This window comes from Crassostrea angulata, chromosome 8, assembly GCF_025612915.1.
Source record: "Crassostrea angulata isolate pt1a10 chromosome 8, ASM2561291v2, whole genome shotgun sequence".
Taxonomy (NCBI): Eukaryota; Metazoa; Mollusca; class Bivalvia; order Ostreida; family Ostreidae; genus Magallana; species Magallana angulata.
In genome coordinates, this window is record NC_069118.1 from 31,582,584 (window position 1) to 31,598,986 (window position 16,403).

At 33.4% G+C, this 16,403-nt stretch overlaps 2 protein-coding genes across 2 annotated transcripts; both read right to left on the reverse strand.

Moving 5' to 3' along the window:
- Positions 1-6,798: 6,798 nt before the first annotated feature.
- LOC128161528 (uncharacterized) lies at positions 6,799-8,544 on the reverse strand. The gene has a single exon (XM_052824826.1). The coding sequence runs from the start codon at positions 8,525-8,527 to the stop codon at positions 6,830-6,832; it is 1,698 nt and encodes a 565-aa protein (XP_052680786.1). The 5' UTR covers positions 8,528-8,544; the 3' UTR covers positions 6,799-6,829.
- Positions 8,545-10,605: 2,061 nt separating this feature from the next.
- Positions 10,606-11,924, reverse strand: LOC128161379 (uncharacterized). Its single transcript, XM_052824659.1, has one exon. It carries the CDS (start codon positions 11,483-11,485, stop codon positions 10,634-10,636), a length of 852 nt encoding a protein of 283 aa, XP_052680619.1. The 5' UTR covers positions 11,486-11,924; the 3' UTR covers positions 10,606-10,633.
- Positions 11,925-16,403: the final 4,479 nt, after the last annotated feature.

A 16,403-nucleotide genomic window follows, 5' to 3' on the forward strand; every position in this document is an offset into this window, starting at 1 on the left:
CAGTTTAAACTACATGTCAAATTATTTTAGAGAAATAAGATATTAGGAATTTCTTTTTAACTCTTATCGTATAATACCATGAGAACTATTTTACAAAAATTAGCGCATTCGTCATATCGGCAATGATTCTTGTATACATGAACCTCTTCCTGTTTGGTCCAGTTTCAATCATACCTCAAAAACCTTTCTAAAAATAATACCGGTATTTTTATTTTAAAAAAGTGTCGTTCATTCAAAGCTTATTGCAACAGTTTAGCTGAATATTAATTTTATTTTTCGTCCATTCCGGTGATTACGGCATGCCTTTTCCCACAGCAAGGCAGTTGCCATATAAGGTCATGTCAAAATTCGACAAACTTGGAGACTTTACATTTGTCAATTTGTATCATGTCAAATGTGCTATTGCCGATTCTGAAGATACAAATGCAGAAACTACAGATTGAAAGTGTGCAGAGTTGAAGGTTTAATCAACTAATGAAAACAATAAAGCTGCAAAATGTGCATCATGCAAAGGAACTGAGTCAAATCTTACACGTGTTTATGCCCGAGTTTTATAGGTTACACGATCAGAATTACACATATTCATACTCAGGCTCAAACACCAACACGATTGCATATTCGAATTTACAAGTGTACATGTCTGGATTTTTGAACACGATTACCCTCCATAGTAATATAATAAGCAACTCACTTTCACATTTGTAAAGTATGCAGATATTAGAACTACTTTGTTTAACGAAATATTTCAAATTGTAGAATCAAATATTGTCAATTAAGTATAAGCGACAACAATCATTTATTTTCCTTTTTTATCGCTTCATTAAAATTAGTGGAAGATTTACCTGATCTTAGACTAATTTAGTTTATTAGCTCAAAACCACATGGCTTAAAGACATTATATAAATACATGAACATTTACGAGGGTTGTCCAAAAAGTTTGTGGACACAAGTAATTCATGCTACGTTTTTACCCCCAGCTGTGATATAATAAATTCCATATACGATATTGTAAATGATTTATCATCTATATTCATGTATCTATCAGGAATATCACAATAATACCACGAATCATTGTTTATGTATGTATTCAGATGGAAGACCCGAATTTCCTCTATTACAAAAGTCAGATCATCCACACAATAATGTTATTGCCTTATAAATCTTTTTTCCTTACCTTTATTTACTATGGCATCGTTAATCAAGTCCTTTCCATGATTTATCCTACCTCCATTAATCCATAATACTCCCTTTTATGTTTATTTGCATCTCTGGTCCGAAAGTCTGTATATAGCTATTCCACCTAAAATTAGAAAATGAGAACTTTGTTTAAAAAAAAAAATTCCAATTATAAGTCTTGACCTTCAAAACATGGCTAAATTTTATTGGTTCCTTGGTTATGAATGTTTAACTTGCTATAATTACTAATAATAGAGTAATGACTATTGTACCAAAGGGCAATAACCCTAACTCTCTCCCAACCAAGAAAGGAATAAAATTAAAGATAACTCTTACTGTCTGTACTTATACATGTTTAGCCTTTTTTCCGCACAGTAACAGAGCAGTCGGTTAAATTGGGCTGATGAATTGTGACTTTTGTTTATCAACAAGATATGTTTTCCTCTTTATATTTATCCAGGTTCATGTACTTCTATATATTGATACCTTAATCTTTTAAATTATACCTTTTTCTTTAACTTTAATTGGTTTTACAAACACATTTTCAATTTGTAGGACATTGTTTTCTGGTCACCAGTGTATTCCCAACAAAGTTACCAGGATGTATGCAGTTGTGAATTTTTTGAGACCGCCATAGTGCACAGTACTACTACTTTGCCATGTCAATTTCTGTAAGACTTGTATACTAGACCACATCTTAGATGAAAACCGGTGTTGTGTAGCAGTTTTTCCCCATAGTAGTTTCTCCCCCGGAAAACCTACTATATTGTAGCCTTTCCCCCTGTGGGGAAAAGCTACTATATAGTAGCTTTTTCCCCATGGTAGGGTTTCTCCCTCACGTTTTTGGTTCAGATTTTAAAAAAAAAAATATTTATGGAAACCCAGTAAGAATTAAAATCAATGTTTCTATACTCCCAGGTTGTATATCTGCATTCATCTGTACAGGCCAAGTTTCGTTTTGCCGATTTATTATTTTTATAGACAATGCCGAAAATTGAACGTGTGTAATGGAATTAAATTTAGGTAATTAACTGAAAAAAGTACTTGGTTTTACAAAATATACACTTATATGCATAATTCTGTGTTTTGAATTTGTAAGTGAAAAATGTTTTTTAATAAATCTATCACTCCGTGTGTCTGTTTGTGCAAATTTTATCCATGCTAAACCTCTGTTTTAAAGAAATTTTGTTTCCGATGTTTCAGAGCCCGATGATTAAAATCCTATTATAATGAATATAGTGCATAGTCTTTAAGTTCCATGTCTCATAAACTAGAGATAACCACATCACCATATATTCACAGTGGCAGTGGTTTACCACTTGTAGATGACTCTTAAAATTTGAGACCACAGGGTAGGGACCCTTGATGTTTCAGGGTCCGTTGTTTAAAACCCAATTATAATGATTCAATAGTGTTCTATAAGTGGGGGCCCGAATCTCAAATTCTAGAGATGACCACTTAACCATATTTTCTCAGTGGTAGTGGTATAGCACTAGTATATGACCCTGAACATTTTAGCCCCCAGGGTAGGGGCCCCTAAATGTTTCCGAGCCCGATGTTTAAAATCCAATTATAATGAATAGTGTATTTTTAGGGCAATATATCTCAAAAACTAGAAATGATAAGATCACCATTTGATGTTTTTCATATAATTCATGTTGTTATATAGTGCCTTTACCCCCTAGCCATCTTTCCCCCCGGAAAAATGGCTATATAGCAGCCCCCCCCCCCCCCCTGGAAAAATGGCTTTATAGCAGTTTTCCCCCACGGAAAGCTGACTATATAGTGGGTTTTCTCCCTTTTATAGCCAGATTACCCCCACGGAAAACCTACTATATAGTAGATTTTCCCCCTTTTTAACATTCCGGTCATGTTTATGGCGGACCATTCGTGGCAATAATTTGCAATAACTAATATGATATTAATTTCTCATAATAAGGGATTATTATGGCATTTATTAATACATAGAATAAAATACATGGTTTTTCACCCCTGATAGGAACAAAGGCACGCGTTTCTTTACATTCCTGTGTCATCACTATTTATTTCACCTTTTGTTACACCTTTTTGGAACACCTTTGACATGGATTTCGGAATACCTCTAATCTTTTTCATCTAATCGATGCTAATCTACATTTTTGACTTCGACTTTTTGACATTGACATTTTTCACAGAACACGTCAGAATACATTTGAGTGAAAATATGCCGGTTTGGAACTCTAATTTTCCCATGTATTATCATCTTTCTATAAGCTCCTCCCAGGAAACTAACTGACCAATCTTTACTTGAAGAATGAATGAATACCGTTAAAATTGACGATCTATAATCGTTTATTTCTATTTCTAAATATCAAACGAGAGACAGGGTGCAATGATATCATGATGAAAAACTGAAATGTTTTACTTCGATTAATGGGGTTCTGAATCAAGGGTAAGGCGTATTATAATTGATTATGTACTTAAAATATTTACAATTTTGTTTTAGAGTCACGCATATTCATATTCATGTCTTTAAGCACATATTTTACGAAACGCGAGGTTTAATAAATTTTTTTAAAAAATGTAACTTTACAACCAGAACAAAGTCGGTATCTTTGCTGCTTAATTTGGAAAATGTGAAATGGAGCCTGAACCTTATGTATATATTATCATTCACTGTGAGCTAATTTTTCCGCTTTTTATTTTGCAACTTGGTTTATACATTCTGAAAATGATGCCATATAAAAAAAGATAAACAATTCACTTACCTAAAAATCTAACCATACTATTTATTTCATATTTTTGCAATAAAGATTTACTTGTATACCATATTATTTCTTCGAACAATGAAAAGGGGTAATTTAGAATTAAAACGAACACATTTTTTGTGATGAGCGGCATGTCTTTTTTTAAAATATAAGCCAGTTCTTCTAATAAATTGGCAAGTAAAAAAAAAAGCCGTATATCAAGTACGCTTTTGTTGGTTATTTATTTATGTTTTTCGGTTGCAACTTTTATGAATAAAAATTTATTGATTTATTTATTATATCATTAGTCATCTTATGAATTGGCTAAACGTTTTGATGAATAGTGAATTTACCCGCGTACCTTTTTTTAATAATATTTTTTGTTCGTAAATTTAGAAAGGAAAGCAGAATTAAACGTCATTTTTAACCATTTTGATAAGGAAATATATGAGTGTTTTCAAATGATGTTTTTACTTATAAATGACCGTAAAACATGGTGATGTTATCATTTCTAGTTTTTGAGATATATTGCCCTAAAAATACACTATTCATTATAATTGGATTTTAAACATCTGGCTCGGAAACATTTAGGGCCCCTACCCTGGGGGCTAAAATGTTCAGGGTCATATACTAGTGCTATACCACTACCACTGAGAAAATATGGTTAAGTGGTCATCTCTAGAATTTGAGATTCGGGCCCCCACTTATAGAACACTATTCAATCATTATAATTGGGTTTTAAACAACGGACCCTGAAACATCGAGGGTCCCTACCCTGTGGTCTCAAATTTTAAGAGTCATCTACAAGTGGTAAACCACTGCCACTGTGAATATATGGTGATGTGGTTATCTCTAGTTTATGAGACATGGAACTTAAAGACTATGCACTATATTCATTATAATAGGATTTTAATCATCGGGCTCTGAAACATCGGAAACAAAATATCTTTAAAACAGAGGTTTAGCATGGATAAAATTTGCACAAACAGACACACGGAGTGATAGATTTATTAAAAAACATTTTTCACTTACAAATTCAAAACACAGAATTATGCATATAAGTGTATATTTTGTAAAACCAAGTACTTTTTTTTCAATTAATTACCTAAATTTAATTCCATTACACACGTTCAATTTTCGGCATTGTCTATAAAAATAATAAATCGGCAAAACGAAACTTGGCCTGTACAGATGAATGCAGATATACAACCTGGGAGTATAGAAACATTGATTTTAATTCTTACTGGGTTTCCATAAATATTTTTTTTTATAAAATCTGAACCAAAAACGTGAGGGAGAAACCCTACCATGGGGAAAAAGCTACTATATAGTAGCTTTCCCCCCCCCCCCCCCCAGGGGGAAAGGCTACTATATAGTAGGTTTTCCGGGGGAGAAACTACTATGGGGAAAAACTGCTACACAACACCGGTTTTCATCTAAGATGTGATCTAGTATACAAGTCTTACAGAAATTGACATGGCAAAGTAGTAGTACTGTGCACTATGGCGGTCTCAAAAAATTCACAACTTCATACATCCTGGTAACTTTGTTGGGAATACACTGGTGACCAGAAAACAATGTCCTACAAATTGAAAATATGTTTGTAAAACCAATTAAAGTTAAAGAAAAAAGTATAATTTAAAAGATTAAGGTATCAATATATAGAAGTACATGTACCTGGATAAATATAAAGAGGAAAACATATCTTGTTGATAAACAAAAGTCACAATTCATCAGCCCAATTTAACCGACTGCTCTGTTCCTGTGCGGAAAAAAGGCTAAACATGTTTAAATGAAAGATATTTAGGCAAAACTATAGCGGAAGTTCTAACATTCGCAAGAGTTGACCTTATGAAATGATTGCCAGTACCTATACAAACAAAACATCCAGTGGTGGATCTGGTGTAACGAAGAATTTTGACGGGATGGAAACTGACCTAGGATAATTGTTTAACGTTGAATATTTATAGACCTAGGTTGTTGTCTAGTAAGTGAATTGAAATAACTATATTGTAAATTTTAAATTTATTGGTTCGAAGTAAATGCACAATTTAAATTTTGACAGGCTGTGAATTTTATTTTTCATCTCATCAATTCAGTTTATTCAAACTGTTTTTTTATACTTACACCCACCCATGCAGAATGAATAGTACGTTTACAATGACACGACAAGTTAACAGTATTATTTTTGCTAACAAAGCAGACAGTGTTTGAGGGGGATGTGCGGCCATCTTGTATTTTGAGGATAAGAATGTAATCATTTCTTAAAGTTCTTGTTTCTGCCCGAAACTTACCAAAATTGTTGCCAAAAGATAAAAAAGCAATAAATATGAAGTCCTACATGTCATTTTGTTTGAAAATTATGCATACAATAACAGGACAATGACTTTTTAATCACTAAGAAAAGGTGTCGAACTGCGCAGCTACAGACTTATTTGGAGGATTTAAAAATCTGAAATTTTTTTATTGTCAATGAATAAATGGGAATGATAAACAAGATAATTTGTAAATATTATAAAGTTCTGTATACAAAAATATTGATGCTTTGGCCATTAACTATTGCCTAAGAAAAACTTCATTCATTGGTTGTGTGAATTGTATGTGAAAGATGAAATATGCATTCTATATATAATATCACGGAAGAGATTAAGTCGGTATTTGACACAATACAAAGAGGAAAAAAAACTAAATCTGTTGTGATTTATACAAAATATATATATATATATATATATATATATATATATATATATATATATATATATATATATATATATATATATATATATATATATATAACATGACATGTTTATTGTCTTTAGAATGTGAAATGACTCTCTTCACTCTGAGAGGAAACAAAGAAAATGTAACACAGCAAATATACATTTTATATGGATAATTCATGTGTACATGTAAAAACGGTATATGAATTACATAACTAATTCAAACGATGGCGTCTCTTTTGAGTATTTGATTTTCTTTAAGTTGCCTTTTTTCCACTCACACACAAACAGATAGTCATTATTGTCCTCACATAAATCAGAGGGATACTCCAGATCACAGTTATCTATGTAACGGAGAAACTCTCCATTCTGATCAAGGATGTGGATACAATGGTTTTTATAATCTCTTGTCAGGATACGACTCTGACTATCCGTTGTGATACCCCAGGGTTCAAATGGATTGATCGTTTTAGTTGAGGGATGACCGGTGTATCTCCATCTGAGTTTGCCGTCCTGATTAACCACCACTACTGCACCAGCCCCATGGTCAGCTACACAGATGTCATTGTTTCTGTTTTCAGTGATGTACTTAGTGTGGGCATTCCCTGAGTACAGAGGTTTACCTTCCTCATCAAATTGAATTATTTGTTTCTCTGTAGATCCTGAGTAACGGACTACTTTGAATTGTGTTTCAAATTCACCATCATTGATCATGATGGACACCAGGAGATCACCAGTAGAGGTGATACACAGCATACCAGGCATACAGTCCTGGAACCTGATCAATTCTTCAATCTGGCCATTCTTTACTTTATTTACTGTCCCTGATTTACAACAAGAGTATATGAGATGCCCATCAGTGTCTTCAACTATATCAAGAGGCCAATGATTTGGTTTTATCTTGATTGTCTTGAGGAGTGAACCATTATGGTTGAAGCATTTGATATCTTGGTCCAGTCCGCTCAGCCAAATATTGTCTTTATTTTGACAAACACTGTGTAGTCCTTTATACCCAGTTTGTATTGTGGCAACAAGCTCTGGTTCATCCAGTAGTTCTCTGAATAAAATGTTGGGTTGGATAAGTGACAAGATATTTTTTTCTGGTGTAGTAGATAATGGGGCGATATGACCAAACAAACTATACAGATTATAATTGAATATTTGTTTTGGAATGAATGTTGGCAGTGATATCTGAACCTTGGGTGGAAGCTTGCTAAATTCTAAGATTTTAGAGTTGAATTCAATGGAAGAAGATACTTCATTTGAATTCTTGATTTCTTCTATTGCAAGTAATGTTTGTTTTATGAGAGACTGTATCTGTTTGATTTCATCCAAGTGTTTCTGTAGAATGTCTCTGTGTTTCATTTTTATCTCGCTTATTTCAGTTTTCATTTTATTGATTATGATGTCAATTTCTCTGTGCAATTGCTCTCCTTGTTTGGACATTGTTGTTGTAAGTTTCTCATATCCTCCATCTAGATTGGCAAGCTGATTTTCCAAGTCGCGGGTAATTTCTTTAACGGTTGGGAATGTATGGTTTTCTAACTGATCTGCTTCTTTCTCGATAGTTTGTCTCTTTGTTTTGTAAACTTCTGCAATTTCTTCCAGTTTATGGTTCCTGTGCTGTTCAGAGGTCACACAGGAAGAGCAAACAAAAATGTTGTTACAGTCTTTGCACAGAAATTCACATTTTTTGTGTGGATGCGTTCCGCATTTTGGATAAATGAGGGTTGATCTCCGCTTCTGGAAAGGGACTATTTTGTGTTTTTCATATTCATCAAATATGTGATCTATTATACATGGCTTGCAGAGGTTGACTTGACAAAAGTCACAGTAGCTGTGTACTATGGTGGTCTCACAAAGGTCACATCGGTGAACATCCTGGGCACTAGAATGAGGATCCATGGTTGATCACAACACTTTGCTCTATAAAAAAAATCTTCAGAGTTATATCTTTGGTGAATCATAATAATCAATGAAAAAATAAACAACGTTTATGCTTAATATATAGAGAATAATACATACCCTTTTCCATATCACAGCCTGTATCAGCCCAAGACTCCAATATCAGCCCGAGGGCCGAAGGCCCGAGGGATGATATTGGTCGAGGGCTGATACAGGTTGTGATATGGAAAAATGCTATTTATTATTATATTTATTACATACTTAGTAATAGATTAAAAAAAACCATCAACTTGAACAGATTGATTATTCATATTATTTGAAAATAGTCTAGACATGTACATGTATTTAATAAAAATATGAGTTCTTGTTTTAACAAACATGAAGCTCCAGAACGGAATTTCATCAGGTTTTAAAAGTTGACTGCTGTATGCTGTAAAACATTTGCTAGCATTTGAAGTTTTCAACAGCACTTAAAAATGTCCACTGTAACTGTCAAATGTTTTATTTTTGTCTGTAAACATGCAAAAATGCCGAAGCGAAAAAAGGCAGAGGAGTTCCGGAAGGGGTGTGATACGGATCCGTATCAGCCCTGGAGGGCTGATAACCTGTATCAGCCCAGGAGGCCGATACGGATTTTGTAATGCCATCTGTATCACATATGCAAAAAACATGTATTTATTACTAAGTATGTAATAAATATTCATAAAGCATGTTAGATTTCTTAGTTAATATCTTAGTCATTAACTCTTAACCATACACATTTATGAAAAACTTGTACCTCACTCTTGAGGACAATCAAAAACGAAAGTCAATAAATAATTTATGTTAAAATATCTTTACTCTTTTGATATCGTAAGGTATATTTCATAGAATTAGAAAAGGAAACCATAACTTGTTGATCGGATCAGACATTCCATAACTCATACACCGAAACTAAGCAAATGCTACCATGACTGCACGGAATGTGTTGTTTACCTAAAAGGTAAAAACTTCCCGTCTTTCGTACAGTATGTAACCATGTATTTGATTTGGGCTAAAGTCGGGTGTTATATAGCATTTGAAAAAAAATCTATAGCATTTCAAAATATCCATTCAGACTTTTCATTCCAAACACACGATCGATCGTCTTCTTTTGTACCGGTGGATCCGTGCGGGTCTTCGCTTCAATCAAATAAAGTTATAACAATTTGTGTAAAAACTTCGTTATCCGTCGTTGACAACCGTAATTTGGAAAAGACTCGGGAGTTGGCCAATGATAGTCTTTGTGTTGCTTTAATGAACGAAATTAAAAAAACTGTAAAATACTTACACGAATTTACATGCTGTGATTACGGTAGCATGTAAAATACGGCTTTCTAGGGTTCTTAATGGCTGTTTTCGTGCGTATTTCCTAATTACTGAAAAACTGAATAAAAATACATTTTATGATGTTAAACACAAATATCAAGTGACAATCTGTGCATTGTTTTAGGTATTATAACTATAAAATACTTGTAATTTGGTAAAATTTATTTTAGGATATACATATCAGTGAAATTTAAAATTAAATGGTTTAAGAAGAAACGAACACGTATGTCCGCATGCACTGTACGTCAATTAAAGGTACACACATTCTGCAGGATCAGAAATTAATTAAGTTCATGGATTTAAATTCAAAGTGCTCGGTTGAATTCATTTCCTTTTGAAAACTCGTCCCCATAGAATTGGTTTATATTTCAATTGATTTCTTATGGCCCAAAAATGTTTTTCTTTCATATAAATTTAAAGTAAAAGGAAATTGCTTTTATAAAATCCTTGATGAATTAATAATGCACATGCATAATGAGTTTTAAGAAGCACGATGTTAAATTTTCTGCCTATTTTGTCAAATCACACCGCATTTCTACAATTTTCCCATACCAGTAAACAGAAAACTAATAAAGGTGCTCCTTTTGTCCTCTTTTAGGTAAAGAAATACATATTTAATATACGCTTAGATACATACACGAAGTGCTATGATGGCATAAACACAGCTGTATTCTAATATTGCAATTTGAACTGAAAGGTAACCATATACCTGAATTCGACTTTTATATATATAAAAATAATGTAAATAACGATCTTTCTTCAAATTTTGTTCTCCGAGTTAACTAGTGGAGCAGTTTCTGGGGGCGGACCGACAACTGCAGTTTTCTGTTTTCTCTTCAACTTCGCCACTAATAACGATACAAAAAACAACACAACGCCCAGAATCAAGATGACCATAAGGATCACATTGTCTGAAATGAAGAGCCACAAGTTGCCAACAACGGGGGGTTTCGACGTCACTTTGATGCGATAGAACGCGGTGCTCCACTGTTTCTGCGTATATTCTTGAGTCGTCACGCAGGTCCAGTCTCCGGACATTGTAGTCGTTGCAAAATCGATGCAGTCTTCGTTGATGGACTTGGCTGGGAGATCCTGGTCAAATGCGTAGTAGATGTCGTCAATCATCCAATTCCGTTTCGTGTAGAAATACACGTGACCTATGGCGGCACTGTTGCATTGTAAGCAAAATTTCCGCCCGTAATGGACAACTTTTGGCGGGGGATTTTCGGGGAAAACCAACAATGCGAAAACAGCCACTGTTTTGACTAGAAACGGTTCATATTCAATCTGACACATGTAGGATCCCGAGTCGCTTGGCCTAACTTTGAGAAACAAGATCCGCCTCCCATTGTACCGCATTCGGTCCTTGTCAACTTTGAAGAGCATTCCATTATGGATCCAACGATATTTAGCCTGACGGAATTTTCGAAAGACCTTCTTCGTAACGTTGTTTCTGCAGTCGAGTAAAGTTTGCGAACCTTCGGTGGCCGTGGCAACGTTATGAGAGTCTAAGATGTAATCGTCAACAAGTTTATTTAAACGATCTGGGAATGGAAACTGTTGGCTTCGTGCACCATTGTTAACAGCGACCACCTTTAAAAAAAAGTTCATTTGGAATGATGAAATATCGCATAGCCCCCTAACTCCGTCACATTCAGGAAACTCCTCGCCGTTTGAAATCAAGTATGATTATGACGTCATTTTTTACATGTCAAAAATCTTTAATCAAATGTCAACAATTTGCAACGGTTAAATTCAAGAATGTGTCAAAAAATAACAGAATTAAACCTTGTTCATTTTATGCACCATTAATTGTGTGAAATCAGCTAAAACTTTTTCACGGGTGCACTAAAATATCGATATTTCTGACATGCGGGCCCATTCGACCATTTACGGTGGTCAGCCATTTTTAGAGAGGTCAGGATGAAACATTTCACATGTAATACATTTTTGATTAAGGTAATTAATACATTTTTTTCAGTCCGCAATAGCCTTTATGCATTACTCTTGATGATAACGTCAAATCGCTCATGCCGATACTTTTGCCTTATACAGGGTATAAATATCTCCGGTATATCGCTATTTAGAATATGCCACATTTCTAAAAATGTAATAAATAAATAATATAATAAGTAATATATTAATTAATGATATAAAATATTGAAATATGTAAGGACATAAATCAAACGGCATCCATACATTCTGAAATGTCATTGTGATTGTTGTTAACCACTTCTGTGCCACAGGGCCGATTTTGGGCCGATCACACAGTTGCGTAGAGTGCCACGGGGCCGATTTTGGGCCGATTTCAGCATAAGATATTTTGTGGATTATATATGATTTTTTCATAAATAAACAATAAAAAAAATATTATGTGTACATATGTCTTACATGTAATATTTTAGGAAAATAAATTTGCGACACAAATGATTCCATGTTACATGAGTGCTTTGTTTATGATACGAACGAGTTCTTGCTTATAGCAGTATTGAATAAATGAAATAAAGATCAACTACATTAAAAATGAAATAGTTTGCACTGAAAATCAATTTAGAATAATAATTGATGAAACAAATAGACACACGAAGCGGTTTAAAATGACGTCATTTTACGTAAGTGACGCCATAATTACATGTGCGTGCTCGTATATTCTGCTGTTTGGCGTCATGCCCCGCCCACCCAAACAAATGTAATTTACAGCACAGAAAAATGCATATCACTTATCACTTAATTACAATATTTACGTCTATTTTCTAACTAGAAATCTCAAAATATAGTTATTTGTCATACAAGTATTTGCCGAATACAGTGGAAAAAATATGAACAAAAAAATGTGAGCCGTGATTTTTATGTGACATGGGGATACAAACAATTTGTCAGAGTAGAATTCTAGCATGATACCATCATATTCTGTTTCACAGATAAAAATTATGGTTTTGAAAATGTTATATGAGTTGATCCCTGTCCAGTTTTTACCAACATACAATCTTTAAGTGTAATGCTAATGTTTACATGCGTCACAATTTCCTGAACATTCATTTTCATATTTACACCTTCCGAGTATAATTCCTTCTTCTATTTCTTATGGAAACGTATAGTTAATTCATAGCTCTATAGAAACAGCCAGACTGAAATCTACGCGCCCCGTTTATCGATTGGTCGAGCCTTCATCGACTGAAACTGACAGTACTTTAAATATTCACGCTCCGTTTATGGATTGGTCAAAACCTACAGCGACCTAAGAGAAATCACGGACTGCACGAAATTATCATGATGATGTCAGACTCAAATTCCCATGAGAGACGATTTGGCCGTTTCTTTTAGCTAACTTATTGATGTACATTAACTGTAATATAGTGGATTTTACTTACTTTTTACAATCAATTTAATATTATTTTTAAAAGAAAGATGTAAAATATAGACAGTTAAATGCTTTCGTAGATGATTCAAGCGGGTTATGAAGGTAGTGATCATTGCAATAAAAAATTATGTATTCTTTCTGCAATGTAGCCACCTTCATATCCCGCATGAATCACCAAAGAAAGCATTTTATTGTTTAAATATTTATCTACATGTGCTTATATCTGTTATCACCTTTAAAATAATTAAAAACCTTTTTTCAAATAGCTATTTGCCATTCAATTATTATCACACGTAAAATTGTAATTATTTTTAGAACTTAGTCATTTATCAATTTCATTCATGTCGGGTTCCTTGAGAAAATAATTCAAAATCTTTAAAGTTAATTAACTGGAACGTAAAATGCATACATAATTTTGAAATTATTCTTAAAGATTAAATGTTCTCATGACAACTAGTGTTAAGATCGAGATCAAGTTAAATCAAGTGTTTTTCTAGGTGATAGATTATTTTGACTATTCTGTACGTGTTAATATATAAATAGTGCCTGTTTGGGAGGGTAACAGTTGAAATTGACACCCCGAGAAAACCATTGTCAACCGACGCGAAGCGGAGGTTGACAATGGTTTTCTCGGGGTGTCAATTTCAACTGTTATCCTCCCAAACAGGCACTATTTATTTTGTTATACTGAATGTCTTTTTTAGAATTTTTAAAAAAATTTTACTGCTTTTATATAGGAATAACGTGAATTCTACAGCGAACCGTACGCGCATAATTTTCGCGCATGTAACATTTTTTAATGTTACCCGTTGCCAAGTGCGTTGCTAACGCTGAGGGTAATAGTAAATATTATTAACTGCGTCTTATCCAATCAGATTTCAGTATTTAACATGAAAGTATAACAACATAAATTGATTATATCCGATACTTAACTCTCTCTATCTCTCTTGACAGATCTAGAGCAATATTTCAACAACATATTTATCTTCTGATTTTTTTTTTTTAGGAAAGTCGCCCTATTAATAATCTTATTATCGTTTACTAGTCACAGAATATATGAACATTTATAACTCTGTCCCGAGTTTTTGCTTCCACCACTTTCTGCTTGATATTTCGATAATAATAAATACCTTTGTGCTCAAACTACGTTCATCCACTAATATGAAAAATGTCCAGATTATCTGTTTTGAAACGCCCCCTCTACCGCTTCAGGTTTCAATACACTTCCAAAAATAGGAAGTCTACGGGGATTTTGCATTGCATTAATCATTAATAAGCCCGGATGATAACGCTGAAAAATTGCGCGAGGTATCCCGAGTACTTCCGAATTGAGAAAAGATGTAAACATTTCCCATTATAAATCTCCGTAAGTTTGTTTCCGTTCCTTTGAACTTTTATGAGTGAAAAATGATAATTGTTCCATGAAGATAGCTTGGATATATTACCTTTTATCGATTTCAACTGTATTTCTTTCACAGGTATGTGTATTTTTATTAAAAATCATTAAAAAGTGATGGAAGCAATAACTAGGGAAAGACTATAGTATATCCGTTTGAATGGGATTGCCAGTTTCGTAGGGATGTAAAATTACCGAGATAGAAATTAGTGACATGGCGCTAGCAACCGATTGCAAAATTGGATTAAAAATGAATTCCATGTACACAAGTTTTACGATGAACGCCATTTATATCAATTCGAATAGCGGAAAAACTGTCCTCTCTTCAGTGTGTTTGTCAATGAGTAGCCTAGGAGATGTTATCCGGTCGCAGATTAAATTTTAAACTCGAAATTTGCTACTCGTTCATGAATGCATATAACCACACATGGGATCATGAAAAGCTTGCAACTCTGCTGAATCTTTAGGGACTGTGTGTAGCTTGGAGGCTCTTGAAAAATTCTCTGTGAGAGGTCTGATTGGCTGAAAAACTTATTGAAAGTAAGATAATATAAAAGAAAGGCGCATGCATGTGCACGCAATGTACTCAGTCGTTTTTAAGACACGAGTCCTACACTCCTAAATCCTACACTCTCGAAATATTTACAATTACAGATTATCTTTTGTAAAGATGAATTTTGACTTATAGAATAACCCTAAAACTAGGCTCAAAATTCTTTTACGGAATGAAGATTTACTGTCATTCTAAAATCAAAAATCTACAAATATAATAGTGTCTGCTTGAAGGGTTTAAATATTTGTTTGGAAAAATATTCCAAATTATACATAACCGTATTTCACCAAGATAATTAATCGATTTATTTTTATTATCGTCGTTCTTTGTGTGAGAGTATTACTAAATTTGGCAATAAAGAGCACCCACTAAAAGTGCTGAGATTTGCAGGAAAAAATTCCATAGTTCTCTTGTACAGAGCTATGAAAATGCGACCTGAACTGTGTGCAGAAATTGTCGGTTAACTTTTGATCGATTGAACTTAATGTTAGGGTAAATAAATGTTTTTATCCAATTTCTAGAATGGAAAGAATAATTAAATTCCTACTGTCCTTTACAAAAATTGAGTTTCATTAATATCAAAATTTGTACATGGCAATTTTATAATACGAAGAAAATCAAATTCAATGCAATCACGAACACCTTGATTTTTTCCAAGGGACTACGCCCACAGTATCCAATTTTCAAGGATGAATGGGTGACTGTAAACGTATTACAATTGACTGTGTATTATTCATAGCGTTTATGGTTGAAAACCATTTCGGTATTAATCAAGTACATCTCTAAATGCAATTCATATACTAGTTAAGTACCTGTATAAGAATAGATATATATTTAAAAATACGATAATTTAGACACTTACTTGTTGAAAATTATTTTTTGCCCAATATCGTACACGTTAGATATAATACTCAGTACTCCTCAATTGATATTTATCCATAAATAAATAATTAAAATCATTCTTCAAGCCAATTTATACGAAGTTTTACCCGTAATTAAAAATACGCATTTCTTAAAAAGCGCTTTTACTTTTTATGTAGTGTTATTTATGTTTTGTTTGTTTGGTTGGTTTTTTTTTTGGGGGGGGGGGGGGGGCTGTTAATGTTTTAGAATATGGAAAAATTATCACTTGCCTTAACAGAAATATGCCTTATAAATTTTGGATAGGACTTAGTCATTAAAAAATATAATTTTGGAAGCCGAAACCCATATTTTTCAT